Source organism: Coturnix japonica, chromosome 4, assembly GCF_001577835.2.
Source record: "Coturnix japonica isolate 7356 chromosome 4, Coturnix japonica 2.1, whole genome shotgun sequence".
NCBI lineage: Eukaryota > Metazoa > Chordata > Aves > Galliformes > Phasianidae > Coturnix > Coturnix japonica.
The window spans coordinates 30,129,493-30,157,116 of NC_029519.1; the positions used below are offsets into that span (position 1 = coordinate 30,129,493).

General features: G+C 46.4%; 5 protein-coding genes and 1 long non-coding RNA gene across 15 annotated transcripts in view; 4 read left to right on the top strand and 2 right to left on the bottom strand.

Annotated features, from left to right (window-relative positions):
- Nucleotides 1–1,888, top strand: part of INTS10 (integrator complex subunit 10) — a 16,278-nt gene extending 14,390 nt beyond the window's left edge. For 3 of the 5 annotated variants that reach the window (XM_015861255.2, XM_015861259.2, XM_015861260.2), the window contains one exon: nt 1,505–1,888. In XM_015861255.2, coding sequence (XP_015716741.1) covers nt 1,505–1,661 — 157 coding nt within the window. In that variant the 3' untranslated portion in view covers nt 1,662–1,888. The remainder of the gene's footprint in view (nt 1–1,504) is intronic. The other 2 variants (XM_015861257.2, XM_032444581.1) reach the window with 1 other exon arrangement.
- Nucleotides 1–21,567, bottom strand: part of HGSNAT (heparan-alpha-glucosaminide N-acetyltransferase) — a 23,035-nt gene extending 1,468 nt beyond the window's left edge. Inside the window, exons 1-18 of one of the 6 annotated variants that reach the window (XM_015861272.1) lie at nt 12,533–12,748; nt 12,329–12,456; nt 11,895–12,016; nt 10,917–10,986; nt 10,210–10,279; nt 9,023–9,129; nt 8,499–8,575; nt 7,872–7,902; nt 7,495–7,655; nt 7,097–7,212; nt 6,297–6,418; nt 5,710–5,836; nt 5,498–5,584; nt 5,010–5,087; nt 4,809–4,879; nt 4,576–4,688; nt 3,398–3,592; nt 1,992–3,146 (exon numbers count right to left, since the gene is read on the bottom strand). In XM_015861272.1, the coding sequence (XP_015716758.1) occupies nt 3,411–3,592; nt 4,576–4,688; nt 4,809–4,879; nt 5,010–5,087; nt 5,498–5,584; nt 5,710–5,836; nt 6,297–6,418; nt 7,097–7,212; nt 7,495–7,655; nt 7,872–7,902; nt 8,499–8,575; nt 9,023–9,129; nt 10,210–10,279; nt 10,917–10,986; nt 11,895–12,016; nt 12,329–12,456; nt 12,533–12,733 (1,863 nt within the window). In that variant the 5' untranslated portion in view covers nt 12,734–12,748 and the 3' untranslated portion in view covers nt 1,992–3,146; nt 3,398–3,410. Of the gene's footprint in view, nt 1–1,991; nt 3,593–4,575; nt 4,689–4,808; nt 4,880–5,009; nt 5,088–5,497; nt 5,585–5,709; nt 5,837–6,296; nt 6,419–7,096; nt 7,213–7,494; nt 7,656–7,871; nt 7,903–8,498; nt 8,576–9,022; nt 9,130–10,209; nt 10,280–10,916; nt 10,987–11,894; nt 12,017–12,328; nt 12,749–19,886; nt 20,041–21,453 lie in introns of those variants that run through there. The other 5 variants (XM_032444583.1, XM_015861273.1, XM_015861271.1 and 2 more) reach the window with 5 other exon arrangements.
- On the top strand, nt 12,807–15,568 carry POMK (protein O-mannose kinase). Its single transcript, XM_015861295.2, has 2 exons — nt 12,807–13,261; nt 13,798–15,568. Exons 1-2 carry the CDS (start codon nt 12,977–12,979, stop codon nt 14,569–14,571), a joined length of 1,059 nt encoding a protein of 352 aa, XP_015716781.1. The 5' UTR covers nt 12,807–12,976; the 3' UTR covers nt 14,572–15,568.
- Nucleotides 21,568–21,580: 13 nt separating the features above from the next.
- SMIM19 (small integral membrane protein 19) lies at nt 21,581–23,696 on the top strand. The gene is made up of 3 exons (XM_015861302.1): nt 21,581–21,803; nt 21,893–22,017; nt 22,856–23,696. Exons 1-3 carry the CDS (start codon nt 21,646–21,648, stop codon nt 22,924–22,926), a joined length of 354 nt encoding a protein of 117 aa, XP_015716788.1. The 5' UTR covers nt 21,581–21,645; the 3' UTR covers nt 22,927–23,696.
- A 162-nt stretch (nt 23,697–23,858) lies between these two features.
- Nucleotides 23,859–27,624, top strand: part of SLC20A2 (solute carrier family 20 member 2) — a 55,387-nt gene continuing 51,621 nt past the window's right edge. The window contains exon 1 of the mRNA XM_015861266.2: nt 23,859–23,958. The gene's annotated coding sequence lies outside the window, so the exon portion shown is untranslated. The remainder of the gene's footprint in view (nt 23,959–27,624) is intronic.
- The window catches only part of LOC107313225, a 74,741-nt gene continuing 72,391 nt past the window's right edge, over nt 25,275–27,624 (bottom strand). The window contains exon 5 of the long non-coding RNA XR_004307230.1: nt 25,275–27,356. This is a non-coding gene — a long non-coding RNA (uncharacterized LOC107313225). The remainder of the gene's footprint in view (nt 27,357–27,624) is intronic.

A 27,624-nucleotide genomic window follows, 5' to 3' on the forward strand; every position in this document is an offset into this window, starting at 1 on the left:
TTGCCAGTATCTGTGTCCTTTCAATTTAATAAATCACTTTTCAATTAAACTGAAGTAGAAATATGCCAAAACAGTAGCAATGTTCAGTCATGCATTAGCAAGCACATAGCCTTTTCAAGATAATACTGGATCCATTTGCAGTTACTTCTTGTCAGCTGAGCTGCTCTGAAATGTTTTCTGTTGTCTGGCTGTTACACGAAGAGTTCTGCTGTCTTACTGGGTAGCTGTAGGTTGTTACAACCTCTAGGTTTTAACTGACTGTAGCACTCACCTGCCAGCAACGTTTAAGGCAGTGAAGATGGAAAATGACTTATCCTGTAAACTGAAGATGGTATTTTCAGTGCAGTTTTGCTTTGCCCAACCTAGCTCTAGTCTTCCAGTAGTCTCTTTGCCTTTTCCACGTGTAACAGAGGTCTCTGCTGTTTCAACAGAAGAGCAAGTGACTGGGAACAGAATTCCACTTTGACAGGTTTCCTCTCAAATTCTGGAATTGAAGATTTAATTGATGGTGGGATGTTATTTTTTATTAGGGTAACTCCTAGACTTTGCCATTCATTTCCAGCATTGGTGTGCCTTCACCATTTGTTTCCTTTCTGTCTTTCACTGTGCATGCTGGGTTTGGTCCAGATCTTCGCTTCTTATCTCTGACTCAGGACTTCTCTCAAAGCTAACATTTTTGTACTTTTCTCTCTTATTTGTTTTATGCTGTTTAGTAGCGCTAAGGCTTTCATTTCAGGACATACCCTTTGCCTCCTGGACCATGTATGGCTTGCAGCTAGATGCTACGAAGTTTTGATCTAAATGTACAGAGTTCTGGATCAGTGTGAGTGAAGCCTGGAGCTTTGACACTGCAGAACACTGTTCTACAGACAAGACTTCAGCTACTGAGCATAACAGGCCAGCATGAGGAAAAAGAGCCATTAATAAGAAAGGCCTTTTCCAGGGCAGTAGTCTGAGTTTTACGAGCCAGAAGTGCTTTAGCTTGCTCAGTTAGCAGCCCTTTTGTTCTCTGCTTAGAATAAATGCATTCCTGTTGTCTAGTATCTCCCTAAGAGCGACTTCTACTGGTGCACACTCAGCCTGGCTTGACTTCTGTGCTTTGTGTTGGTTTGTGAAGGGTTCACTGCACCTTGTTTTAATTAGTACCCATAGGATTCTGTGCCTCCTTAGTGCACCCTCCACGCAAGCAGAATGTCATAAAATGTGAGGTAAACAGAACACATTCTCCCGTTAGCCAGAACTGCAATGTTTTCTTTCCTAACAGCCACTATAACCAGAGCATTGAAAACATAGTCACTTATAGAACTCCAAGCTTTTGGAAGACTTTTACACTACTGAACACTTTCTTCTTTTTAAATAGCCTAGTACAAGCTTCAGATCTCCTCCTATAAACTCAGGTATGATAGATGCGCAGGTAGTGACGTGTAGTGCCTTTTACATTTCTGTAGTGCAGCAAATAACCCTGATCTGTTTTTTTGTCTCTCTCTTTCCTTCATGGCTTAAGGCATCACACAGTCACCCGCGGTATAACTAAAGGAGTGAAAGAAGACTTCCGCCTGGCCATGGAGCGCCAGGTCTCACGCTGTGGGGAAAATCTCATGGTGGTCTTGCATAGGTTCTGCATTAATGAGAAAATACTGCTCCTTCAGACTCTTTCTTGAATGGACTGGATCACAATGTACCCTCTCTCAGGGGGAGAGAGGAAGGCTTTGAGTTATCCTAGCAGAAGCAGCAGGGCAGTGGAAAAATCACTTGTCTAAAGGTACAGAAGTTCCCTGTGAGCAACAAGTTCTGCAGTACATGAACACAACTCAGTACTTGGTCACTGCTTGGTTTCCTCGTGGAGGTGGATCAAACTTTATAAATAAAACTTGGTTTAAGAAGCCTTCTGGAATTGGTTAGTTGTTTTTTTTTTTTTCTTCTTTTCATAGGCATTATACTAAGGTGTGTGTCTTAATTATTTCCTTCCATATACGTACTCAAGAGAACAGTTGTTGTTACTTCAGGCTTTTTATTAGCATTAGTTTGGAAATCACAACAGAAGTGAGTTGACTAATATCTTACAACTGAGTTAAATTGGTCTGCATTGCTGGTTTTTATATTCGGAGCCCTCATGCAAGTCCATTTATAAAGAGGATTGCTCTGATTGAACTTCGGTATCAAAGTGCTTTGCCCTCCTCCACTTTGAGTGTAGCATGTGAGAGGTATGTAACACAAAGATCCGGAATATACATAGGTGAACTGCTAAAGCTGTATGAGCAGCATGCCAATTAATAACCCATTTGAAGAGGTCTTTGGCAGCAGGCTGCTGCAGGATGCTGGGGTTGATCCCAGCCCAGATAACAGCAAAAGGCAAACAGATGAGCTGAGGCCCTGCAGCACACAGGCAGCCCTGAACCTTCCCCAGCACTTCCCCAGTTTCTGACTGCTCACCCAAGTGCAGAGCTGAGGACACACCCAGTGCTACCCAGTGAAAAAAACAAACACATTGTAAGGGACAGGTCCAATAAGGCCTGGAAGCTGATCCTGGAACTGAAGCCAACTACAATCCCAAATAGAGGCTGGGGGGTTGGGTGGTTCATCCTGGCCCTTCTAGGTGCTGCTGCTTCCCTTTTTCGCCATGTGGAACATCCCCATCAGCAGGCTTGGTGCTGGATCCAGGACTGGTGATCTCTATTTCTTCCTTTTTCCTTTTCCTCTTGAAGTAACACAAGGCTTACTTGAACTTCCTCAAAAACTGCACAGCTCAAGTACTAGGTGTAATTGTGAGGGAGCCAACACATAGGCGATAACTGTTCTGTAGAATTCTCTTATTAAATTGATCCTTTTTCCTCTTATGTACAGATCTTGGGTGTCATTTCACCTTAATATAACTGGAGGCATCTGCTAATCCAGTCACTCCTCCCTCCCTCCACAAGGGGGACATGACACTGGCTGGACCAAATGTGTGCTCATAGCTAGTGGTGGGGTATTGCAGGTGCCAAGGGCTTATACAAGCCCCAGCTTCTGATTTAGGTGCCTTGTCACATGCAATGACAGCAACCATAGTCCCTTCTGCTAATCCCTTGCAATCATCACCAAGTTCCCTTAATGAGCACCATCAGGCTGTCTTTAAATATCCAAATGTTGCAATATGGTCAGTTTCCCTGTACAAAAGCAGGAGATCAGTAAAATATTTTAAAAGTGCTGAAAGTAAAAATAGAGCAACTGCAGCAGATTAATAAATTTTAGCTAAATACAAAAATATGGTCCTTAAGTCACAAAAGGTCTTGATCACGATGTCCATGGAAATGTAAACTTGATCTAGGATCCCTTTTTATTAATGCAACCCAGCAGAAGTGACAGCATCTCAGGCCAACCCATCTTATGCCCTCGCTTCAAGAGCATGTAGTCCTACCTGACCACCTCCATCAGATTTTCCAGAATATCTTTTTCCTGTAAAGTAAATATGATATTATGACCCAAAGAGTTGTTGCAGTGAGGTTTTGAGTCAGGTGCTCTGCATGGGATTGACTGTCTTGCATCCTCCACTTGAAAGGGAAATAGTTTTCAAACACTTCATGTCCGATGTAGACCAGGATTGAGTTCATGCCTGAAAGTAAGCACAGGTGTTAGCGCTCCGAAGAGCAGGCAGGAGCTTGCTGCAGAAGAAGCATACATAGACATGCCAGGCTTATGAAATGGAATGGCATTGAAACAGTGACAGCCAATTCCAACAGCTAATGTTCCTTGCTCCAAGGATGCTATGCACAAGTGTTTGCTTTCACACGCCTTCACCCCTGAGAACGTTTATTGAAGAGAAATGCAGATAACTTACTTCCTAAATTGAACATAGAACCGGATCGATGCTCCCACATTCTACTGACAAGAATAATCACAGTTATTGTCCTTAGAGTGGCTGGGTGCTGACCTATTTGTTCAGATTTATTGCCTTTCCAAACAAATGCTGACTGCCCTTCAAAGCTGTGGGATTTCTGGTAGGAGATATGATACTGTGCTGTTACCCTACCCATCTTCCTGTCCAGATACCAGAGCTCAAGAAATGTTCCCTATGCTGTGGGTTTGCACTCTGTCCTCAAATGTTTGTCAGAGCCCAGTGTGGTTAAAACCACAATGGGACGCTTTGGGAGACAGGCTTATCTAAAAACACAGAGAGAACCTATGTGGCTGCCCAGGGGATTTTGTCTTCCACATCTTCAGAAGTGGTATTACTCTGCTGACAGGCCTTCAAGTTTCCCACTAAGTTAGCTAAGATTCTACAGCCCTTTCCAAACCAACTGTGAGCCAGCTGTGGTATTTTGCTTGGTGCTAGGCAGCTGCTCCCTGAACTCAAGATGAAACTTAAAACGGTCATGTGGCAACAGCTGCTTCCAGCCTTCATTTAAATACTGGCAGTCCATCTCCCTTAAATTTCTGGTCTAGTCTCTCAATTCTGTGCAAAAATTCAGCTCAAGCTAATCAGTTTGACCTCCTTCGAAATCCCACCTCTTCTGATGACAAAGGAGGTACAGAAACATAACTGGATAGTTCAGAAAGAACTGGAAGGAATGCATTTCCTGCTGTGTTTTCACTGACCTGGGTAGAAAAATGGAGCACCTGACCACAGTCTCTTCACATCCACAAGGTAATACATCAGCAATAAGAGGATGAAGGCAAAGCAGCTCATGGTTGTCACGTATGACGTTGACCTATGCACATTTTCAATAGGAGGTTAGAGAGGTAAGTGATGCATACAGATCACAATACAAGAAAGGGAAAGCAGGTAGAATAATACTTTAAGAAAGTCAAACTAAAAGTTCTCAGCTTACCATAAGTTCTTGTTTATGGGAATAAACCCTTCTTCTTTAGAACATTTTGTTAAGGCAGCAGAAATAATTCCCTGCAATAGAAAAGTTACAAAAGTTTATATAACCACTGCAACATTCCAGACAGTTAGTGTTGAACAAGAAGACGGGTCTATTAAGGAGCTACCCAGTGATATTTAGACCATACTAGGTGAAATAACTTACCATTACTATGCTCCAGATAAAGAATCGGATCATAATCTGTTTGTGCTGGTCTTTGTATGACAAGATAATTTTTCCTGCCTAGTATAAGCAGAATACAAAAAGTGAATTAAGGCCTGTAAAAATATCTGGCTCTCAAAACGAGCAACTTCGTTAGGACAACATCGTGACTCAAAATCCACATCCCAACCCTCAGCAAGGGACTGCACAAAGGAACGAATTGATGCCAACTCCCTGACCAGCCCAAACAGCTTCTTGGCACCGCATCCATCCCAGCCTGCTTGGACCACGTGCTCCTTTTCAAGTTACTGCCAGGTTAGATTCCACTTCTCTGACGCCCACCTTAGGCTACATGGCCTGAAAGCATTGCTCTAGAAAAGATTTTGTTAGAGCCAGTCTCAACCTCAAATAAAATAAGTTGCCTCCCCACTTCCAAGATGCTCTCAGATTTTCCCATGCAACACACACACACAAAAAAAAGAAAGAGGTACCTGCAGTCCTAGAAATGCCATTAAAATGGTATTTATGGTCCCCAGGATCCCTTCAGGATCATATGGCACTGTTGTTTGGTAAAGCACCTTAAACATAAAGCAGTTATTACAAGGCACCCAAGCAACCAGTATCCTTTCTTTCCCAAGCCCCTCCTCACAGCTGCACTTGGTGGTAGCTTGCAGCTTCATACTGCAAACCAAAACCTACTTACATTGCAAGAGGGATGCTGATATATATGCTTTTCTCCAAGAACCAAACGATCAATGTAACCAGCTGCTCCTCCAGTGCAGTTAGGATAGTTTCCAAAATCTCCAATGCCCCCAGGACCGAGATAGCCCCTAGGACAAAAACAAACAAGTTAAAGCACCGATGCTAGATGTATTCTCTGTCCAGAGGCACACTGTGAGATGCAGGTCCTATGTGACAGCTGCTCTCAAGGTTATGGGCAGGAACGTAGAGCAAAGCTTCAATTCAGCTCTGGTTCTCCAGCTGGCTGCTCTACCTCCTCTGCAGGTACTGACCCAGGACTCGAGATGATGTTGTGATAATGGTATACTGCTGTACACAGGCCTCAGGGAAACTGCAAGCCTCTTCTACTCACAGAAGCAATGATGTCACCTTTTCACACCAGTTATTTTATACCAAAGTAAAAGATTTTTTATACAATAAATTCTTCCCTTCAACCTGCTGCCCTTAGAGTTTTCATCTCTGTCCTGTCCCTATAACTGTTTTTTCTCCTGCCAGGTAGAAAATACTTAGCCTGATGCCCCACAGAAAGTAGTCTGAGTGCAGTCTTACCTGGGACAACCTGGCACTGGTAACAAAAAGGTCAGGCACAGCCAAATCACTTCTAACACCAGAATGAAGATCCACTGTGGCCAGAAGGGGAGAATATCCTGCAGAGCAGGACATGACATCTCCTGCATGAGATGGATGGAAAGAGAAATATTAACTGGCAAGTGAAAAACATGCCCTTGGGGACATCCTGTACTTCTTGACGGGCAGTTCCCCAGTTACAAGAGAGGGCTGTTTTTGTTGAAAATTAGGTTCGGCCAATGGACCTTTCATCTTCATAGATGATTTCCTGACACTTAATTCTTTGAGGAGGGGAGCGGGAAACAAACCAAAACAAAAACCCACAATGTTTTTCAGCTTGGAAAATGTAATGAGGAATTTTGATTCTTGAGGAGAACAAAAGCCTTTTGGGAAAACAGATTCCAGAAAAGCCAAAAAGCAATATTACTTTCCCCTGCTGTGGAAAAACACTGCCAAAATTAACCGGACAAAACAGAGGCCACAGGATTCAGCATAGAGATGCCCGTCCCTGCGGTCCCTTGGCAGTGGAAAGTCATCAGAAATGCCTGGGAATGTCTGCTTCTAAACACCATCAGGATGGATCGGTGAAATGCTCAAATAAAGCAGAGATAGACAAGATAAAATGCAGAGGGGAAAACTGAAAGGTGTGTTTTCCCTGCCATTTTCACCAGGTCACGCTGTGTTGCACAACAAATAAGATGCTACATGTTCTTTATGCTCAAACAAGAGAAGCTCCCAAACCCTACTGCCAGTATCATGTGTTACCTTCCCACGTAACTTACCAAAGTGCCACTGTCAGCGCCAGCTCTTGTAAACAGGAGTTCAAGAGCAGCAACCACTAGGTACGTCAGTCCCAGTCTCTGGAGTACTCCAGGGATGCGCAGATTTTCCCAGGACACTGGAAAAAATACACACAATGTGAAAGAGGAACAGACATGGGCTCCTCCATAAATACGAAGCCATTCTTCCCCAGGCAGAGCTGAGAGCCACTGCACCTGCAGGTGTGTGGGACACCTCCATTCTGCCACTTGATTATCTATAAGTCATAGCCCTGGGCAAGTCAACACTAAGATGATAAACAATGCCCAGCACAGGGGTCAAACAGAAAGAACTGTGTCAGTCTCCTACAGGAGGAAGTCCAGCTAAAGAGGCAGAACAACGGAAATAGGGTTTTGCTCACATGCTCCAAGGCAGTAATTGGGATTCACAACTATGACTCCCAGCAGGATTAGCAGAAAGCTCCTCCAGAGGATTTTCCCAAGCACCTTCTGCTTAGAACTTCCCCACCTCAGCATGGAGTTCAGTGACAATGCTATCGATGTGCCCATGATGAACACAAACCTACAGAACAGAAAGAGGACACAAAGCAGCTAAGAGCATTTAGCTGTTCTACTGGTTCATAGGGACAACATTGTCATCAAGAGGGGCAGGTTCCTAACAGCTGTTTAACACAAATCTCCCCCTCCAAATCCATTTTCATACAAAGGCAGGGAGGATGCAATGTTCCCCTGGCAACCCTTAACATCAATTGATGCACTACTCTTCAGGAAGACCTACCATGGAAAAACCAGGTCTGCCACTGTTAACCCTATAAAAGAAACAAGAAGGAACACATTATTTTCTTCAAAACTTCCCTAAACTTTAACAGCATTATTGTTTTCAGAGGAACTGCAGGCTTTTTGCAGTCATTTGACGCCACAAAATCTAAAACACATTATAAGCAAAACATAAAGATCCAATCATGTTGCTTCACTGCTTTTACCATTCCTCAAAAACACGTTCATAATTTTGTCTCGGGAAAGATTTCAGGGAAGGAATCCTTGCTATTCTCCACCAGGGCAACACACTGCACAACCCTTCCCCCATCAGCTTGCTAAGCACAGCATTATGGTTGCACAGCATCAAACTTGGGCCTGACTATAGTACTAGACTCTGCTTAATGACCATGGTTCTTAAAAGCCAAAAATGTTATGTCAAAAACAACAAGCTTAAAAACAGATTGTGATTTGAAATTAATCCATCATTGCACATGCATTGCTTCTGCCATCAGCCTAATGGGCTAGATACAGTATGGATGCAAACCAGCAGAGCATCCCAACCTTCAACTAAACACAATGCAGCAGGTAACTATAGCTAAATATCAGACTTAAAATGCAGATTATCTGTGTCCCAATTGTACTTTACCATTCCAACTCTCATGTTTGAAGAACCAGTATTTTCCTCCTCCATAATTAACGAACACCATAATTATAAGAGAGAGGCTAAAAAGAAACAATGAAAACACAGAAAGTACCACATTTCAATGAAATACATATGTACAAACACAGTCAACATTCATTCCATTAAAACATTTCCAACTGTGAGATCTAACGCAGTTTATTTTCAAAGATTCAGTACAAAGTTTCCAGATTTGCTGAACAGGGAGCAGTATCTCAAAGATCATGGTAGTGAACTGAAGTAAGCACCTTCACACAGTATTTTCATGCTGAATGTAAGTTGCTCTTTTCCACCATGAACCACAGCTTTATCATTTCCTCAAACTAGATCTGTGGCAAGGCTTCAACAGTAATAACTACAATTTTGATTATCTTTCAGTTTAAATGCTTGAACAGTTCAACTGCTACATATTTCCATATACTGTCAATCTGTATTTGGACAAATCTCATGCCCCTCGGGGGAGCTGCTTTTGGACAAGATCTTATACTCACCCTCGGAAGGTGTCCAAGGAGCGCAGTCGTTGCCGAGAGGTTGCGCACCACAGACGTGGGGAAGGATTACTGCTAAGGGAGTCTGTGGTGCTTGGGGACCCCAGCTCCTGGAAGAACAAATCAGATACAGGAAAAGCAAGTCAGTGGCTGGCTGTGGAACTGCATGGGTTTGCACACTGTGTTTGTCCTGATTCTCCCCATCTTCCTTTTCTTTTTGCTTCCCCGCTTGCTATTTCTAACCCCCTAGTGGCTCTATAGTGTGGCAACAGTATTTGACAGGAAAATGCAGATGCTCTGTACTCCATCTTTGACCAGGGTGGAAACAATAAGCCAGTGAGAAAACCTTACGTTTCAGATTTGTGGGAGCTTGGTCCAATCCAAATCAGCCACAGACTTGCCAGCCCTGTGAGGGCAGCTTTACAACTGAGCTGAGTACATCCAGCTGCTTGACTCTCATCAACAGGACCAGTCCCATCCCATCCCATCAGCACTTGTCTGGCACCACAGAGAAGACGTTCAGGGAGATAAACCAGCAAAAAACTGAATCTTTTTAAAAGCAGGACTGGCTTCTTTCCAGACGGGTTCCCTAAACCACTCTGATCACCTCCAGTGACAGCATAAGGCAGCAACATTGCTTTAACATAGATAATTGGAGATAAGCAACATCAAGAATTGCTCCAGAGCTGTGCTCCCAGCTCTTCTGACTCAGGTTCAGACATATGAAGCCCAGACTGTGACAATCCATCTAGTATCAAACATGGCTCACAGAAATACCAACTCTAGGGCTGTCAAAGGAATCCTAAGCTTAGCTTACATGAAAATTCCTATTGTGCTGCAAGCAGACACACAAGTTGGCACTTCAACCCCACCCTTACACTGCTTGCATGAGACGGGGACAGTTTTCACAGATGCATGTCCTGCAAGGCAACTAAGGAGGGCAGAAAGCTACATATTCCCAGCTTGCAAGAGTTCTGTGAGGAATCCATAACTCCAACCTGGAAACCCAGCCCAGCACTCTCCATTGACATAAAGCTGCCTGTCTGACAGCAGTACAAGATTTGGCAAAGGCAATAGGCATAAGAAAATGGCAAGTCATAAATAAACCCCCAGATGCCAAAACAGCATGCGTTATTCTGAGGTTAAACCACCACCACCAAATGCAAATGAAAGGTACTTTGGTCACTCACAGAATTAATCAGACGATCAGTTTCCCTAGGGTTCAGTTTCTTGTAAACCCAGTTTCTGACTGGACCAATTCTGAAAATTAGTAACAGTTTAAAAGACAAAACAAAACAAAAATTGGCTACTTCATAGCCAAGTCCATCTTAATGTCAACTATTTAGTAGCATAACTCAAAAGCTAGGATGGCCCCTACTCATGTTTCTCCAGTTTATGTATGCGATACAGATATACAACCAGTACCTGTGACCCCAGTTACATCCATTCACCCGACAGTGCTGCTACAAGATTAAATTTGGGATCTCTGCTCTCAGGCTGTCCACAGACAGGGACTCAAGTCACTCAGCTCACATGACAGAATATCATAGTTATTGAAGATGCTTAGGTCCCACTATTTGCACTGATGATTTGAGGCTGTTCCCAGGAATGCGTCCCGGGAGGGTAAAGCAGAGTGTGTATCAGCTTACGGCTGATGTCAGCTGCTCTCCAGCAACTGCTCTGCATAGAAGCTAGCAAGCTGTAAGATGTTCCTCAAGAGAAATCACATCACCCTGCATTTGTCATTGCATGGACAGCTACCACAGCCTGACTTGTACATGGCAGCCTGGCAGCAGGGTGTTACCTGCAAGCAGGAACTCCAAAGCACTACCATGCTACTTTTAAATGGGTGACCCCATCTCACGCATGAGGAGGTGTTACCATGCTGTTCACTTACTTCATAACAAGGCGACAGATGATCAGGATAGCAAGGATCCCCGAGTAAACCAGGAATGCAAAGAGGATAGCTACATGGAAGAGAAGAACACAACTCCGTATCTTACACAGCAAAACTGCTCATTGGCAGGAGTCTGGTCAAGCGTGATACAAACACGACAACCAGCTCATCCCACCATCCATCACCCCACTTTCTCCACAGAATATGTATCCCCAGCCTGAGTCCCACAGAGAGAAAGAACAAAAGTGAAGCAGGCTAGCAATCAGTAACTGCACATCTTGGCATAAAAAGGCAAAATAAATGCACACTGAAGCAATAGTGAAGAAAGCGTTGATGTGCTGTATGTTCTGATGAAAAACCTAGAGACTCAGAGATAGCCTCAATGAGTACAGGGAGAGAGTAACAGCATTTGAAAGAGTGAAGGATTTTTCTGTATAGCTGGAGAACTGGAAGGACTGAAGAAAAGCCTAATGCAAAGGAGTGGAATGGAAGAGATGAGAGCTTAAAGAAGACCTGAGAAAGGAGATGAACAAAAAAAGGAAGGCAGCGGGCTTAAAATTAAAAGCACAAAGACTACAAAACAGAAATCCAAATACTAAGATTTGTTTCCTGTTTTATAAGAGAAGCAAGACAGAGGGAAGAACAAGAGTCCTGTGTGTGTTCAGAAACATGGAGGGAAAGAAGAACCAAGAATGATAAAATCTCCCTCTGGATAAAATGCCCACTGATTTTTGTGAGGCCAATTTCTGCTCCAAAAATGTTGTGGTCACAGGGCATCTCAAGTGAAGAGACCTGATTTTGGCCAGGGCCTCCAGGCAGGGATGTAAAACGTAAGGAGGCAAAATACTGAGAGAGAAGACGTGCAGACCCACTGCATGCTTCAATACAACCCAGGTAGCTACAGAGGCATTTCAGGTAGCTGGCTTTATTGAGACATGCATGTTGCAGAATGAAAGAGGAAAGCTGAGCATTACATACGGAGGTAGCTGTTGATGGGGCCTTTATTGACGACTATGTCACAAGAAATGGTTTTGGCACTTGTGTTTAGGGTCTTTACCACTAGGCAGTAATTGCCAAACTCTCCAAAATGATACTGAATCCTGCAAAGAAAAGGGAGACAGAACTTGCTGTTCCATGTAGATAACAAGGCATCACTCACAGAGCTGCAGGGTGAGCATCACCCTCCCAAAGCTCACATCACCCATCTCCTCGCACCACTGCATGTGAGACTGGGCCCTGTCATAGGCTGCCCCTGCTCCCAGACCCACTCAGTGTAACCCAGAGCCTGGCGAACCCTAGGTCTCAGTGGTCAGGAAAGAGGTGAAGGTGGAGACAAAGATACAACATCATTCGCAGCGCGGGGGAAACAAAAACCCAGCAGCACACGGGAGAGCCGGGGCGGCGGCACTTACTTGCAGAGCTCGCTGCCGGCCTGGGAGCCGTTGAGCAGCAGGCTGAGCGGATGCTGGGTGTCCACCACCGCCACCGCGCTCGGGCCGCCGTCGCTCGGCGGGACGTCGGCCAGCAGCTGGTAGGAGCACTGCGGAGGAAGCGGAGGGTGAGGCGAACCGAGCCGCAGGCCGCGGGCCGGTCTCCGCCCGGCTCGGCGCGCTCACCCGGTGGCAGGCTGCGGAGCGGGCGAGCAAGCGGAGGCCCTGCACGGGCGGCTCGTTGCGGACCATTAGAAGGGCCTGGTCCATCTTGAGCGGCGGCGGCGGCCCGGCAGTGGGCCCCTCTCCGCCCGGCTGCGTGCGGCCCTGCGCCAGCAGCAACGCGCCCAGCGCCACCGCCACGGCCGCCGCCACAGCGGCCGCCATCGTTCCGCCGCGCTCCGCCCCGGGGCGGCGCCGCTCCAGAAGCGCGCCCGGCGCCGCGGCCCGGTCCCGGCGGTCAGGGGCGTCGGGCCGAGTGTTGCTCGGAGCCTGGCCTGCCGTCCGCACGGAGCGCGGGCCGCGCGGTTGGGCAGCACGGGGAGGCGGTTGTGCGGGCTGCCATGAAACGGCCCCTTAGAACCCTGCGCTGCGGAGGGAGCTGTCAGCCCCGTGTCTTCCATAGCGGAGATGGAAAAGAAAGCGCATTTCGTGAACAGAGACTTTCCTCCCAGGGAGGCGCCTTCGCTGCTGCCGGTGCTGCTGCTGGTGGCGGTGCTGCTGAACGCCCTGCTCTACCTGTACCTCGGCAACACGCACGGCTCTTCGGGCCGCGCCGACGCCGAGCCCAGCCTTTGCCCTTACGGGTCTTTCAGACTAGGGCCGGTGAAAAACTGCTCCCCATGGCTCTCCTGTGAAGCCATCAATAGGGAAGTCAGAAAACTCAAATGTGTTGGCGAAGGAGCTGTGAAAAAGGTGAGTCTGGTTATCCTTTCTTCTCACCAGTGATTCAGCTCCCAAGGGCTTTCGTTTTTAGCTGCCCACGCTGCTTTTATAGCTGCCCTTAGAGCAGCTGAAAGTCTTAGGCTACAAGTGAGGTAGGAGGCAGGAGAAATACGGCCATGTTTGTACCTGTCTCACCAAACACCAGCTACACACACAGCACCACGGGGATGGGCGAAGTGCTTCGCATGGTGCAACTGTGGCAGAGCAAGTCCGGCTGGGTGGTATGAAGCCGTTCCAATGAAAGCTCTGGAAATCACGAGCCATCCTATCGCTGTGATTACAAAATCAGGAAGGGTTTGCTGCAACATGTATGTGCAGCAGGTACGGCAAAGCCCAGAGGCTTCGCTGCTGACATAACACTGTACAGTCATGCACCAGCATGAGACTGACCGCACTGGGTGACTGTAGTTTGTGGCTGTGAATAAGCATTCGCTTGGATGCCACATGGTAACAGTCAGCGGAGGAAGGTTCTCCACATGTCTTACGCATCTCTTCTGTGTCCTCAGGTCTTTCTTTCTGAGTGGAAGGAAAACAAAGTGGTCATTTCACAGCTCACCAACCCAGAGCTGAAGGAAGACTTTCTCCACGGACTGAAGATGCTGAAAGCACTACAGAGCAAGCACGTTGTCCGACTGCTCGGCTACTGCGAGCAGCAGTTCACAATCCTCACTGAGTACCATCCTCTAGGTTCCTTGAGGGGTCTGAATGAAACTCTGCACCTCCCCAAGTACAAGAGCATGAACACTTGGCATCGAAGGCTGCTGCTCGCTATAGACTACGTGAGCATCATTCGCTACCTGCACAACAGCCCTCTGGGCACCTTAGTGATGTGCGATTCCAACGACCTGGACAAGGTGCTCTCTCAGTATCTTCTAACGAGTGACTTTCACATCCTGGTGAATGATTTGGACGCTTTGCCCCTGGTGAACAGGAGCGCCGGCAGGCTGGTCAAGTGTGGGCATCGGGAGCTCTGGGGTGAGTTTGTAGCTCCTGAGCAGCGTTGGCCCTATGGAGAGGACGTGCCGTTTGATGATGACCTCATGCCCCCATACGATGAAAAAACAGACATCTGGAAAATCCCGGATGTCTCCAATTTTTTCTTGGGCCACGTTGAAGGCAGTGACATTGTGCGACTGCACTTGTTTGATATCCATGCGGCATGTAAGAGGAAGGACCCAGCCCAAAGGCCATCTGCCCAGGAGATCTTAGACACCTACAAGAAAGTTCTAACTCTGTTGGTTCGGGAGGCAGCCATGCCTAGTACTAGGGAAATGTTGTAACAAATCATGGGACCAACAGTGGGCTGAAGTTGGTGTTCTTATTTATTTAGCTTGCCTGAAGGGCAAAGTGTCTGTTCCCTCAATTGAGAAGACAAAAGTAACTGACTTTGTACTTTACCTTTCGATTAAAAATTATCTACCCAATGCTGAAGCTGTGCATCTTTCCCATTGCTGTGTTTAATCTGTCAGTGCAAGAGGAGGAGGGAGAGAAATTATGTTTTGAGGACTGGGGAAATCTCTCGAGGACCAGAATTTTTCTTTTGCAGCATTTATATAAAATTCCCTTTTCAAACACAAAACATTTTTGTACAGACAGAGTTAAAAAAAAAAAAGAAAAATACTGTCCTACTTAAACGAATTGGCAGAGGTCTGGGGAACAGAGGCTACAACATGCCCCTCTCAAGCTCTGTGCTGATTCTGGTGGCTTTGGCCCATGTCTTATGCACAAAGTCCTCACCTGCTTCCCTATGGAGTAAAAGCAGCGGTCGTTCAAAAATGACTATAGTTCTCTGAAGGTTTTGGTGAGCCCCGCTGCCACCTTCCCAGCCACTCTGCCCAGCCTCCCTGCTGAATGGGGTATTGGGGGATTCCATGGGCTGCTTTCAGAGCCATGCGACCACTGCTTTGTGGTCCCCATATCCCACTAAACAGCATGTTGTTATTTTGAAGGCAAGCAAATGATACAGAGACAGCTTAAACGTGCATGGTTTTGGTTTTGAAACATTTGCCCCTACAGCATTCTCAGCAAGGTTCTTTGGAGATGAGGGTCCAGGAGTCCTCTTGCTCTTTTTTAATCCATAGGAAGTGTGAGCTCTTTGGAAAATAGCTAAAGTGTATCTTTTATTTGTATTCAGTTCATCTCTTTTGTACTCACTTTTGTGTTTCCTGAACATCATGCGTGGATGGAAGGAGAAAGAATAGGGAATGGGAAGAGAACGTGACTTCCTTTGACAGCAAATTGTGTGTTGGAAAATAAAAGCCTTACATTCAGAATAAACAACTCTGTCAGGCCTGAATTCAAAATGTATTCACCAGAAGAAGAAAAAAAAATAAAAAGGCTGCTTCTTTGTTCAGTGAGTTTAGGAGAAAGCTCCTGATACCAACACGATGTTACAGCCTGTCACAGGTACCAACCGCTGGAGAAAGAGTAGAGCGATACCTTAATTCTGAGCAGGCCCTGCTTGATGAGATTGGGATTTAGTTGTGCTCTTGGTGAATAAAAAAAAACACAAACAGGAATACTACAAATGAGATGTGGACTTTAGCTTTAGTAGAGGACTTTCTATGCTATGGAGTAGGTCTTTGGAAGGCCTAATGGCCTGAGACAGCTTGCTTCTTGCCTTGAGAGGTGAGTTGCAGGCAGAGAAGTACACTGTCCTTTCTGCTGAGGAGTTTGTTTCTGTTGCCACAGTGATAGTCTACTTCATCTAAACAATCCGTGTTATAACTGAACTGAAAGCAGGTTTTTTACTTATGTTCAACTCTGGCCCTGGAACAGGCTGCCCAGGGAGGTTGTGGATGCCCCGTCCTTGGAGGTGTTCGAGACCAGTTGGACGGGGCCCTGGGCAACCTGATCTAGTAAAGGTGTATGTTTGGTGGCCCTGCCAGGCAGGGGGGTTGATCCTTGAGGTCCCTTCCAACCTGGATCATTCTGTGATTCTGTGATTCTGTGTTCTTTTGCTGTAAAACTTTATCATAAATGAGAAGACTGTCCTTCACATGACAAAATTCCCCTCTGATTTCTTATAATGCCAGCAGGAGTTCTTTCAAAGCTGGTCATTATGGTTTTCCTTTCCCAGTGTGCAGTCTATTTTCTTAATTTAGCTGATTTTGCCATTTTCCAGCTGTGCAGTTGTAGCCAGCAGAGCTCTTCCTGGTAGCTTTCTTATTCACATCGTCAGAAATCAAAGCTCCAAAACAGAGCAATGACTTTGGATACTTCATGTGTGTTTTGGACTTCAATTCAAAGCACCTTCAAGAAAGGTGTGGAGGAAAAAAATGCTGGCCATGCTGTAATTGTGTAAATCATCCTGTGAGTTATTACTAAGGTTATCCAGGGTTTTACAGCTTCAGCTTTACATGATGTTATGATGTGGAATACTGATAGCAAAATTACAAAATTACAAAACCATGACATATGTGCAGGTGTTGGGAAAGCATCCTACTGGGGCTCTTCAAAGCCACATATAAAGCTCTGAAGGGACAAGAGGCAGATCCCTTGCTTATCCCACAACAGCATTTGTTACTTTTCGTTACCCCTTACTTATACTTGGAAGGAAAATCAGCATCTGATGCCTGTGAAGTAAACACATCATTTGTCTTTTACGGCAGTAGCAAGGACAGTCGAGAAGAACCTGCCAAGCTTTTCATGCTGGTCTCTTGCTGCTTGGATTCTTGTTCTGCTGTGTACTACTGCACCTTGCAAGCAGTCATAAGAGTTTCAAAGAGTGAAAAATAAATGGGGACAAATTCTGGTTCTGCATCTTGCCTTGGAGATGTCTCTATTCCTGGGTGAAACTGTTACAAATTAAAAAGAAATGGTGTCTCCCTTGCATTCTGCCTTAACACTGTGTCCCTCACTTGTCTCTTCCCTGTGCCCTCCTACTCAGCTTCTGTGTTGTCCAGCTTTGTATTTCAGCAAGAATAAATTACATTTCCTCTGAACAGAGAATTAATGGAGCTTTAAAGTGCTTCTTTGGAGAATGTTTCTGTCTACAAGGGAACACTAGATGGCAGCATGAAGGTCAGTTTAGCTTTACTTTTTAGCTGCTGCAGTCTCTTGTGCTCAGACATAGCTGAGATGTGGCCTTGGGGGACCTTGGGATCCTGCTTTTCTAACAGATGTCAATATACCCCGGGAAGATGGCGTGGTGTTTGCATTAGCAAGGCTGTAATATCAAGGCAGATGCAAGAGCTCTCAGAAGAGCTACCATGACAAATGAAGGTTCCACCTCCTCTATAACTTGCATATATTACTTCCATTTATTACCATCACTTTTGGTCTCATCCTGGTCCAAACTCAGCCAAGGCTGAGTGTCACCTCCTTCCAGCCTTTCAGGATAATCAGAACAAAGCCTTTCCTTCTTTGGCAGGGAAGAGGCTGTGCAGGGAAGTGGTGGAGTCATCATCCCTGGAGGTGTTTACGGAAAGGGAAGATGCAGCACTTAGGGACATGGTTTATTGGGTACCAGTCATGGTAGAACATGGTTGGAAGGTCTTAGAGCTGCTCTTTTCCAACCTTCATGATTCTGTGATTCTTTTTTGTTTTTTGAGGGATACTTTCAAAGCCCACGCCACTCTGTATTTAATGGAGTGGTAACTATTAAGTGTATCAGAAGTTTAGAATACCACAAAAACTTGAAATTCTGTCACAACCCTAAAACAATATTTTTCTTTTTGGTGCCACATAAACAAAACCCCACACTGCTTGCTCTGTGAAACAGAGGCAGTGTTGCTTGCAAAATATAATTGTTAGATATTTGGCAGAACTTGCAACTGTAAACTGATTCTATCATTATGACTGTAGTACATTACCAATAGCTGAATGACCCTGGGAACAAGAAAAAAGTGGTTCTCAAGATCTTCTAGCGTGATATAATGCACATATTTGTAGAGTTCATCCAAATAAATTATATGCTAGATGGTACTTTGAAAAAAGAAAAAGGACTTTATGGTTTTATTTGAACTGAAATATTGTATACTTGAGATGACATACTTGAGATGACCACAGGATTTCCAATAATTGTCAGTTCTGAAGTCTATAATCCAGTATTTATCAGGATTAAATGGTGAATATATTTACATTACAGCAATAGTTATGCCTCAGCAATTTCTGATTCCATTTAGCCCTGAGTAACTCAAAATCCATGAATAATTATATATATATATTTTATACAGAGACGCACTCAGACCCTTTGGCCATACATTTCAAAAGACTCTTAGATTCCAGCATTCACATTTTGCATAGGAAGTAACTGGATTCTCAGAGATGTCAAGTATTGGTCAATTTTCAGTGAAATTTAGAGTAGCTGGTGGATGCTGAAGACTTCTGAAAATAGGATGTATTCCACGTAGAGCTGGAAGACCCTTTTTGGCAATTCTCTCAGCTGTTCTATCAGACTGAAGAGAATGCTACATTTCTCTGCAGGATGATCTAAGCTCCCACTTTTGAAACAGCTGGGTTTTATTTTTAAATTCAATCACCCAGTTATAGTTTTTTCTCCCCAAGAGCCGGTTCCTATGAGGAGCTGAGTCAGAACCGTAGCTGAAACTCCTTGTTTGTATTTGGTCCTATGTAGTGCTGACAATCCAGCTGCTAAGCTTACATCCCCACTGGCTAAATTTTGCCACTATAGCTTGTGTCAATGCCACTTGTTATGTATTATTTGCTCAGTGCCCACATGCAGGCTATGTGGGTATGGCACAAAATGACAGTTCTTTCCCTAAAAAAAACTTTAATATTAAAAAACAACAATAACCCAGCTCACAAACTAACGCCCTTCTTGTACACTAGCAGTATACACTAGTGTTGGCTTTCATTTGACTTAATCCAAGCTACAAATAAACAAGCTAAATGCCTTACATGGACAGGTCACACCATTTGTTATGCTCATAACTACAACTGCAAGGCTTGACTTTGCTGACCAAATTCAACATCGGTTTATGCACCAATTTCTGAAGGTGTTCAGGAGCCTAAGCTAAAAAAGCTATAAGAGGAAAGACTGGTGTAGCAGGACTAGCTAGGCTAGCTTTGCTAGCTTATCAGCTTTGGTACTGAACCAGGTTCTTCAAGAAAGTCATGCTGAAGGCTTACACAGAATCACAGAATCACAGAATTGTAGGGGTTGGAAGGGACCTCTAGAGATCATCAAGTCCAACCCCCCTGCCAAAGCAGGCTCCCTACACCACGTCACACAGGTAGGTGTCCAGTTGGGTCTTGAATATCTCCAGAGAAGGAGACTCCACCACCTCCCTGGGCAGCCTGTTCCAGTGCTCCGTCACCCTCACCATAAAGAAGTTCTTCCACATATTCATGCGGAACTTCCTATGCTGAAGTTTCAGCCCATTACCCCTAGTCCTGTCCCAAAGAAGTCCTACTGCAAAGAGCCAGCAAGTGGGAAATGACTCACTTGAGGTTTGCAAGACTGTCACATTTAGCACCCTGTCCTACTCACAGCTTAACATTTGCTAACTTCAGAGAGACGTGCGGAGAAAGAAAGAAAGAAAGAAGGAAAACCTCTGTTTTTTCTGAGTAAGTGGTGGGTGGATTATCTGTTTTAAATAGAATATTTAATTAACTGAAAGAAATCAAGCACCTGTTGGGTGAGGTGGAGTGCATCCCTATATGCAGGAGGAAAATCCGGAGAGATGAAGTTGCATTTTGTAGATGTAGGTTTTGGTTTTCTTCAGAAAGGAAGCCAGGTGCAGTCTGAGGGCATTCAGGATCTTCCCAGGTTGTCCAAAGTGGAGCTGAAGGATTAATGAAGAGAGCCCCTTTAGATAGATACTAAACACACCTTCTCTATACCTAGTACAAGTGAGCCTGATCTCAACTGAAGTCTGTAGGTAGTAGTGAAACATGAAGATCCATATTATGTTTATTCTTTTTCAGGCCAGTTGGCCAAAAAGTTCAACATACTGGGGGGAAAAAAAAAGAAAAAAAAAAAAAAGAAAAACCTCAACCTTGAGAGAAACTGTTTTAAATCCCTATGAAACCAGGCTTAATTTACTGGTTTGAGTCATGTTTCTTAACTGATAGACTCTTTTTCTCTTAGTGGTTTCCACAGTTCTGTGCATGGGTGCCATCTCAATTTAATGACCTAGAATTATATCTAATTGATGTCCTTCAGCTCTCCTTTCCCACACCATGGGGGGCAAGGAATTTTTCTCATGGTAATAGTGAGCTAGCCTTTAATTTTTGGATATTCTCATTTTCACTCATCTCTTATCCTTTTCTGCCCTGACCTGACCTGAAGCCCCTTCAATCTGCCCCATAGCATGGGAGCAGGGTGACTTGTTGTATCTTGCAGAAAACAGCTAACAAAAGGATGTAGTTCCCACAGACTGCTCGGACACTTGCAAAGCAGATGCCATGTTACACAGCATCTAGGCACCCTCCTCAAATCAGTAATGAGCCAGGGAGACTCCATAGGCACAGGAGGACTCATCATGGATGTTTGAAATAGGTTAGGTGCACCATGCCCTAAAAGTTGTTGGTTTTTTCCCCCTTATTAACTTACATACAGTGGTGATAGCAAACAATTCCAACATAAGCACATATAACCTAAAGACATGTAAAGCAAAAGGAGATTAACCACATTCACGATGTTTACACCAAAAGAGTTGTGAGACTTTAAGATGTCATAAAATCACACCTATCACGTGGCAAAGACATAGGAAATAAAGGAGCAAGAAGAACGTGTGTATGTGTTAGAACACCCTTTGCTTGCAGTTAGTTCGTGTCTCAGTAAGCACGTCAGACAACCTCCCGCATTCCTAAGCTGAAGCGCTCTCTCTGCACCCACTTCTCTGCCTCAGTTATACTTTTTCAAACCAGGAGCATATGGAACATACAATAAGCTCCGTTTCTCCAGCAGTTGATCTTGAGCTGCCAAATTTAGTTGCTATGTGAGAATCGAAGGCATTTGACAACCACAGCCTTTTTTGCTTTGATGCTGGTCACGGCTGAACAAGCAGGGTGGGTGAAGGTGCTTTTTAACTCCACACGTGCTAAAGTCGTCCCCCCTACCGCCCCCTGCGCCTGCATGCGTCTTCCCTCGGATACAGGCAGCACGGGAGCATACAACGAACTGTGTTCGCTGTACCAGCTGCGGCACAAAACATCACCCCACTACACCTCCATCTGCCTCAAGAACCACTTACATCTAAGCGAGAGTGAAAGCAGGCGGTGTGGGGGGAGTGGTCCCAAGATGGGAGCCGCCTCTCAGCCCCCTCCTCCAACCCAAGATGGCGGCGGGGTGCTGAGGCGCCGCTCGCAACAAGAGCCACGCGCGACGTCACTTCCCGCCTTCCTTGCCCGCTGCTAACGGCCGCCCCGAGCCGCCGTCCTGTCCCATGGCGGCAGCGGCCGGGGGGGCGGGCGGAGGCGGCTCGGCGGCGCTGGGTGACAGCGGGGCCATCGACTACTCGGTGCACGAGGCCTGGAACGAAGCCACCAACGTGTACCTGCTGGTGGTGCTGGCCAGCCTCGCCCTGCTCGTCTATACGCGGCGGTAAGGGGCTGAGAGGGAAGGGAAGGGAAAGGAAGGGAGGGCTCAACCGCGGTCTCCCCACGCGTGACCGTGCTGCCGTGCCCCCGCAGGAACAAGAGGAGGATCCTGCGCATCTTCACTCTGCCCCCTGCGGCCGAGACGGCGCCCGAGCCCAACTTCTACAACAGCATGAAGAAGATCCGGCTGCGGCAGCAGCTAGAGATGTACTCCATCGGTAAGGGCGGCTCTGCGGGGGACGACCCTGCGTGCAGGGGTTCCGCAGGAGCCCAGGGCGCTGCTGTGTGGCATAAGGACAGAGTGAGGGGATTGCTGCCAGCTTGTAGAGCTGAAAAGTGATGCAGGTGTCAAAGTGCAGAGGGATGTCTGTGGAGTTGTGAGTCATTTGATTTCTCAAGCTGAAAATAAATGAGAATTTTGCTATGTTGCTGAATGTTTACACTCCCATCTGAATGCTGAATATCAAGATTGAGGTGGGTGAGAGCCCTATGGCTCGGATATTCTGCATTCCCAGCTCAGTGAAACACCTGCATTTGTCTCACACTCACCACGTAAGCAACAGAGGGAAGATGGGCAAGGAAAATGTAGTGAGTTGAAACCACCTTTTAAACTTCAAGGTTGTCAAACCAGGCCACTGCATTGTGTGTAACAAATGGCCATGCTACCTATAGAGGAATGGCAGCTGGCACCTGCTGTGTGCTCCACTGTGCACAGTGCTTTGATCTTCCTTTGTCCTGCTAACCACATTGCTTTTGAAGTCAATGTCACTGTTAGCATGTGGCCTGTGTGCTGCAGAGACCAGTGCAGAGTTACGGGGTGACTAACAGGTTGCTCAGAATGGTACTTCTGAAGCCACAGTCTTTAATTGAATGTTATTTTTTCTTAACAAAGGGATGTGAATGGAATGATATTTCTTTGCCATTTATGCACTGATGTGTTGTTGGGACGCTGCTGCTCAGACCTTCTGAGGCCACATGCTAAAGGACGAGTTCTGTACGGTGATGTCATTTGTTTTGATCGGTGTTTCTTCTTTTTTTTTTTTTCTTTTTTTCCAGCAAGAAAATATGAGCAGCAGCAGCAGCAGCCACCAAAACAGACTGAAAGTGTCCAGCTGTCAGTGGAGTAAAGCCTACAGCTGGAGGAACGCAGGACTTATTTCCAGAGCTGACAATGCCAGTTGGTGTGGAGCTATTTTCAATGCCTCTTAGTGGATGCAAGAGGGCAAGGAAAGGGGTAGAGTACTCAAAGCTCTGTTCTTGGTAGCTTTTCTCTGAGTCTCATGCAGTAAATGGAATGTCTTCTGAATGAGAGTGCCCAGCTGCTCTGAGAAACCTCCGAGGGCAGAGAGGTGCGGTCTTGTGAGCACCTTGGAATCAGCTCCACCAGAGGTACCATATAGGAAGTTGGGCAGTACCAGGCTGCCAGGAAGCTGCCTGGTTCCTCGGTCAAGCAGCACTGCAGTTCCTCAATGCTTTCAGTAAGTGTGGGTGAGGATGCTGGCCCCTCTGCACAGTGTGGGTGGGCAGCTGAGAGCCACGGCATAGCACTGGCTGTAGTGCAGGGACATTGTGCTCTGGGTGTCACGTTGTTCACACTGCTGTGAGCCTTTCCTGAGCAGCTCTGGTTGGCAGTGAGCTGCGGGTTGAGGTGCTGCTTATAACAAGTGCTGTAACACTGTAGCAACAGGAGTTGGCTACATTTGTCCAACGGGGTTAAAGAGCGGATTGTAAATATTTGTGTAAACGGAACCAGTACCAAAAAGCACGGTTCATCCCCAACAGGCCTCACACCCTCACTTCTTTGTTTTACATTCCTCACTGTAGATCATTAAATCGGTACATTTAAAGAATACTTCAGGAATGACTTTTTAATAAAAGCATCTGACCATGGAAACTACTTGAGCCGTATCTGCGCTAGTTTGTAGCTGTGCACTATAGGCAGCAGTGTGCCCTTGCTCCCCAACACGGCTGTATTTCCGCCATGGCCCCAGCTCCGCTGCACGGCGCCGCCCGACCCTCGGCTCCCTTCCGCGCCGGAAGCGGCGCCCCCTCCGCATCGACCTCACTTCCTACCGCCGCTTCCGCCTCCGGGCCGTGCCGGCTGCTGTCGCTGCCGCCGCCGCCGCTGCCGCTGCTGCTCGCGGGGCGCCCGACGGGCGGTGAGTGTGGCCGCGGCGGGACACGCGAGCGGGGCCGGCCCGCCCTCGCCCCTCCCCTCGGTGCCTGGGGAGGGGGCCGCCTCGGTGGCGGCGGCGCGCACGGGGGGCGGTTGTGAGGCGGGAAGGAGCCGCCTGAGGAGAAAGCGCGGGCTGAGCGGGGAGGAATGGATGAATGGATGGATGGATGAATGGAAGGATGGATGAATGGGGCGCTGCCCCGAGCCGCAGCCTGCATGGGGTGCATGGGGTGCCGGGGGTCCCGCGGCGGAGGGAGCGCGGGAGCCGTTCTCCAGGGCCCGTTCCTGCCCCGCTGCTGTCCTCGGCGGCGCCCGGCGCGTCAGTAACGCGGCGTGTCGGAGCGAGCCGTTCCTTCCAGTTCACCGAACCCCGAACTCAAGTCTGTCTGTAGCGAGTTGTTGCACGATTTTCCACTCAGCTGAGCTGGAAAGGCAGGGCGGCTTGCGGGCTCGCGGCTCTGCGGTACGCACGGACCTCAGGTAGCGAGCAGGTGTGTCAGCAGCTGACTCGTGCAGACAAACAAAGCTTCAGGAGGTGCGAGAAATGCAGACGCCATAGCGCTTGTTATGGCACTGTAGGAACGGTGCTGCAACCCTGAGCAAGAGGCGGCAGTCGCTGATTTCCCTGACACAAACGCACTTACTGACGTTTCATACAGCGAAGCCATGCTCTGCTCCATTGCAGGCTTTGTATCTCACCCGTGTAGCACACATATGGCTGGGACAGAAGGTGCAGCCAGGGCAGAACTTTTTGTATGTTACCTTTGAAATTTGTGCGGTGACTTTTTACCAGTTAATTCACAGTATTGCGTATGGAAATAAGTGTTTTCTTCAACTGGCAGTAAAGAAATCAGTGCCTGAAAGCAAAGGCGGCGCGGACAATAGATCTTTTCTCCGTGCCCATTCGCAGCAGTGGGGCTTGTAGGCATACACAGGATCTTATTCTTATGCTGAATTATTAGGAATCTTGGACGGGGAAAGCTTGTGACCTTTAAAGAAACTGTTCCAAAGTTATCTTCGGCCACGTTCATTCTCAAGAATGCTGTACAGAGGCAAATCTTTCCAGCTTACCCAATACTCTTTAGAAAACAGTCGCAATATGGAGATTCAATAGTGTCTGATTGCACAAAGCGTGGGAGGAAAGGCTTTCAGATCAGTTAAAGCTCTGTGTCTGTACTGTAGCTTAAAAAAGCATTAGCAGGTTGCAGCCACAGCCCACCTGTGAGGGGAGGGAGGCAAGGAGGGGTGACCAGATTTACAACACCCCCCACTTGGTTTAAGGTGAAATGGCACTCAAGATCCAAACACAATCATCAATTTTACTACATAATCTTAAAAGTATTCACACTTGTAGAGTTCTAACTAAGCTTTTTTGCACAACATTATAAGGAATCAAAACAAGACTTGCATTACTTAAGAACTTTAAGATGGAAAAAAAAAGGAAAAAGTGGGTGGGGAGGAGGGTGAGAGAGTCAAAGAGGGAAAGAGAGGTCTGGGTTCTGGTGTTGGTGCAGCCAGCAGTGATCCTGTCTGTGGGAGTGCTTGTCCAGAAGACCCAAAGTTCCCCTGAGCTCCTTTTGGGCATCGTTTTATACCCGTTGGATTTGGATTTGTGGGCTTTGCCATCACAGCTCCGCGCAGTCAGGGGAGTTTTGGACAGAGCAAGGCCATCCTATCTTCACAGAGCTCCCTGCTCCAACCACGTTTTCAGCTGTTAGCCCGCTGTCATGGCAATGGCCTTATCTCGTGAGTCTCTGGGACAGCTCCAGGCATACCACAGATAAAGCATAACTTGGATGTTCTTGAGAATCTGACTGCTCTGTTCCCCCTGTGGAAGCTGCTGACAGTCAGATTTCTGCACAGGCAAGTCTTCAAGTGGCATTACAAGCACGACTCTGTAATTTTATGTGAAAATTATAATCTTCTGGTAAGTGGTGGGAAGGTCATTGCAGCACTCCCCACTAAAATGTGTCTGGCTAGGATCTGCACTAAGTATTGCACAGAGCCTTTCAGATGAAGCTTGATAAATCTAATGTCAAGGCTCAAGAAAGTCTTAAATTTATATAAATGATGAACACAGCTGTGTTTAAGGCTGAAAATACTGCAGGCTCTACAACCTGCAGTCAAAATACCTTTTGCTGTGCCACGAGCACTTTGGGTTTCAGTCTGCGCTGTGTTTTGTGCCCAGCTGGTATGAACTGGCATGTGCCAGCCAGGACCAGATGGGAGCACAGCCCGTAGCAGCTGCTGCATAACTCGTGGCACTGGCAGTTACGAATTTTAGCAGTGTGGTGCTCAGGTGCTGCTAAGCTCTAAAATGCCCCTTCCAAAACTGCCTCATGGGTTTCTAGTGCTGAGGGGGAAGCCTGTGCTGTACCACTGACAGAAGCTCTGAAGGCAGCAGGAGATCCCAGTCCCTTCATATGAGGATGGCTTTCAGGAAAGCTTCTTCAGTGCAGGGGGTAATTGATTAAGAATATTCAAATCTATGACGAATCTTTCCGTAATGTGTGTTTTGCATATATGATTAAGCAGCATTGGCTGAAAGCCTGATGACAGCACAGGGCTCTGGAATGCTTCCCTGTTGCCTGGGTAGTTTATTCATGCTAGATGACTTCCGTGAGCATAATCACTCCTTTTAAAGTCTTCCTGAACTTAGGAGCGTTGGTGTTATTGGGCAACCTGAAATTATACACGCCGCGGAGAGAAAGGTGGGTATGTCATCACTCAGCCTCTCCTTCTGGGGAAGCCAAAAGATTTTGCCCCAGCCCTAATTTCTACATAAAAGAAGTTGAGAATTGTCACTGTGCGCCATCATCAACAGGGAAGGAGCATCGTGATGGGCATGTCATTAATGCCATGATGCCTCTGGCTTGTTACACCTGAAGAGCAGTAGTGGAGGCTTGCTGACAGCGTGCGTACCTCAATGACTGGTGCTTACACTCAGAATCAGAAGCCATGATCAAAAGGCTTTGCCTTTTTCCTCCAAATGCCTCAGCCATGGTTTAGTCACAGTGAGGAGCCTGGGTGATGCAACCTAGTTTGCTAACTCAGCCAGGCAAACAAAAAGGCACCACTTGATCTTGTTCTTGAGACAGGGCTGCCACTGAAGAGCAGAAGGTTTCTGTGCCGCAGGGCCGTGAGAGTGGAGGTAAGAACCTTTCCTTTGCAGCCTCATTTCTGTTGTGGTATAAGAGCTAGGGGACAAGGAGCAAGCTGCTCGTAGCCTAACAAGTTCCATCTGACATCAGTCTCACCGAGGGCAGTGGGTCTCCTTTCAGGCTTGGAGTCTAGTACTGAATGAGAGAGACACTGATGGTGGATCACCTCAAAACTGTTGCAAAAGTCTGCTGAGAAATCTGGAAATCGTGGTTGCTTTTTCTGCAAAAGAAGATGAGAAGAGAGATTTGAAAAATCCAATTACTCTAAGAGCAAAAGGCTTGTTTGTCTAATTATTTATTTTTTCAGCCCTAAAAGCCAAGAAGCCATCAGTAAAACGCATCAGAGCTCTGCAGTCTCCATGAATTCTGTTTACAAGGACAGGGCAAATAACCTTTTCTTCTTAAGAATGGAAGCTCTTTGCCTGGTTTTTGCAAGGAATGTCTAAGCTTTGGGTGTTACTTTAATAAAAATAATTCCTGATCTTTTA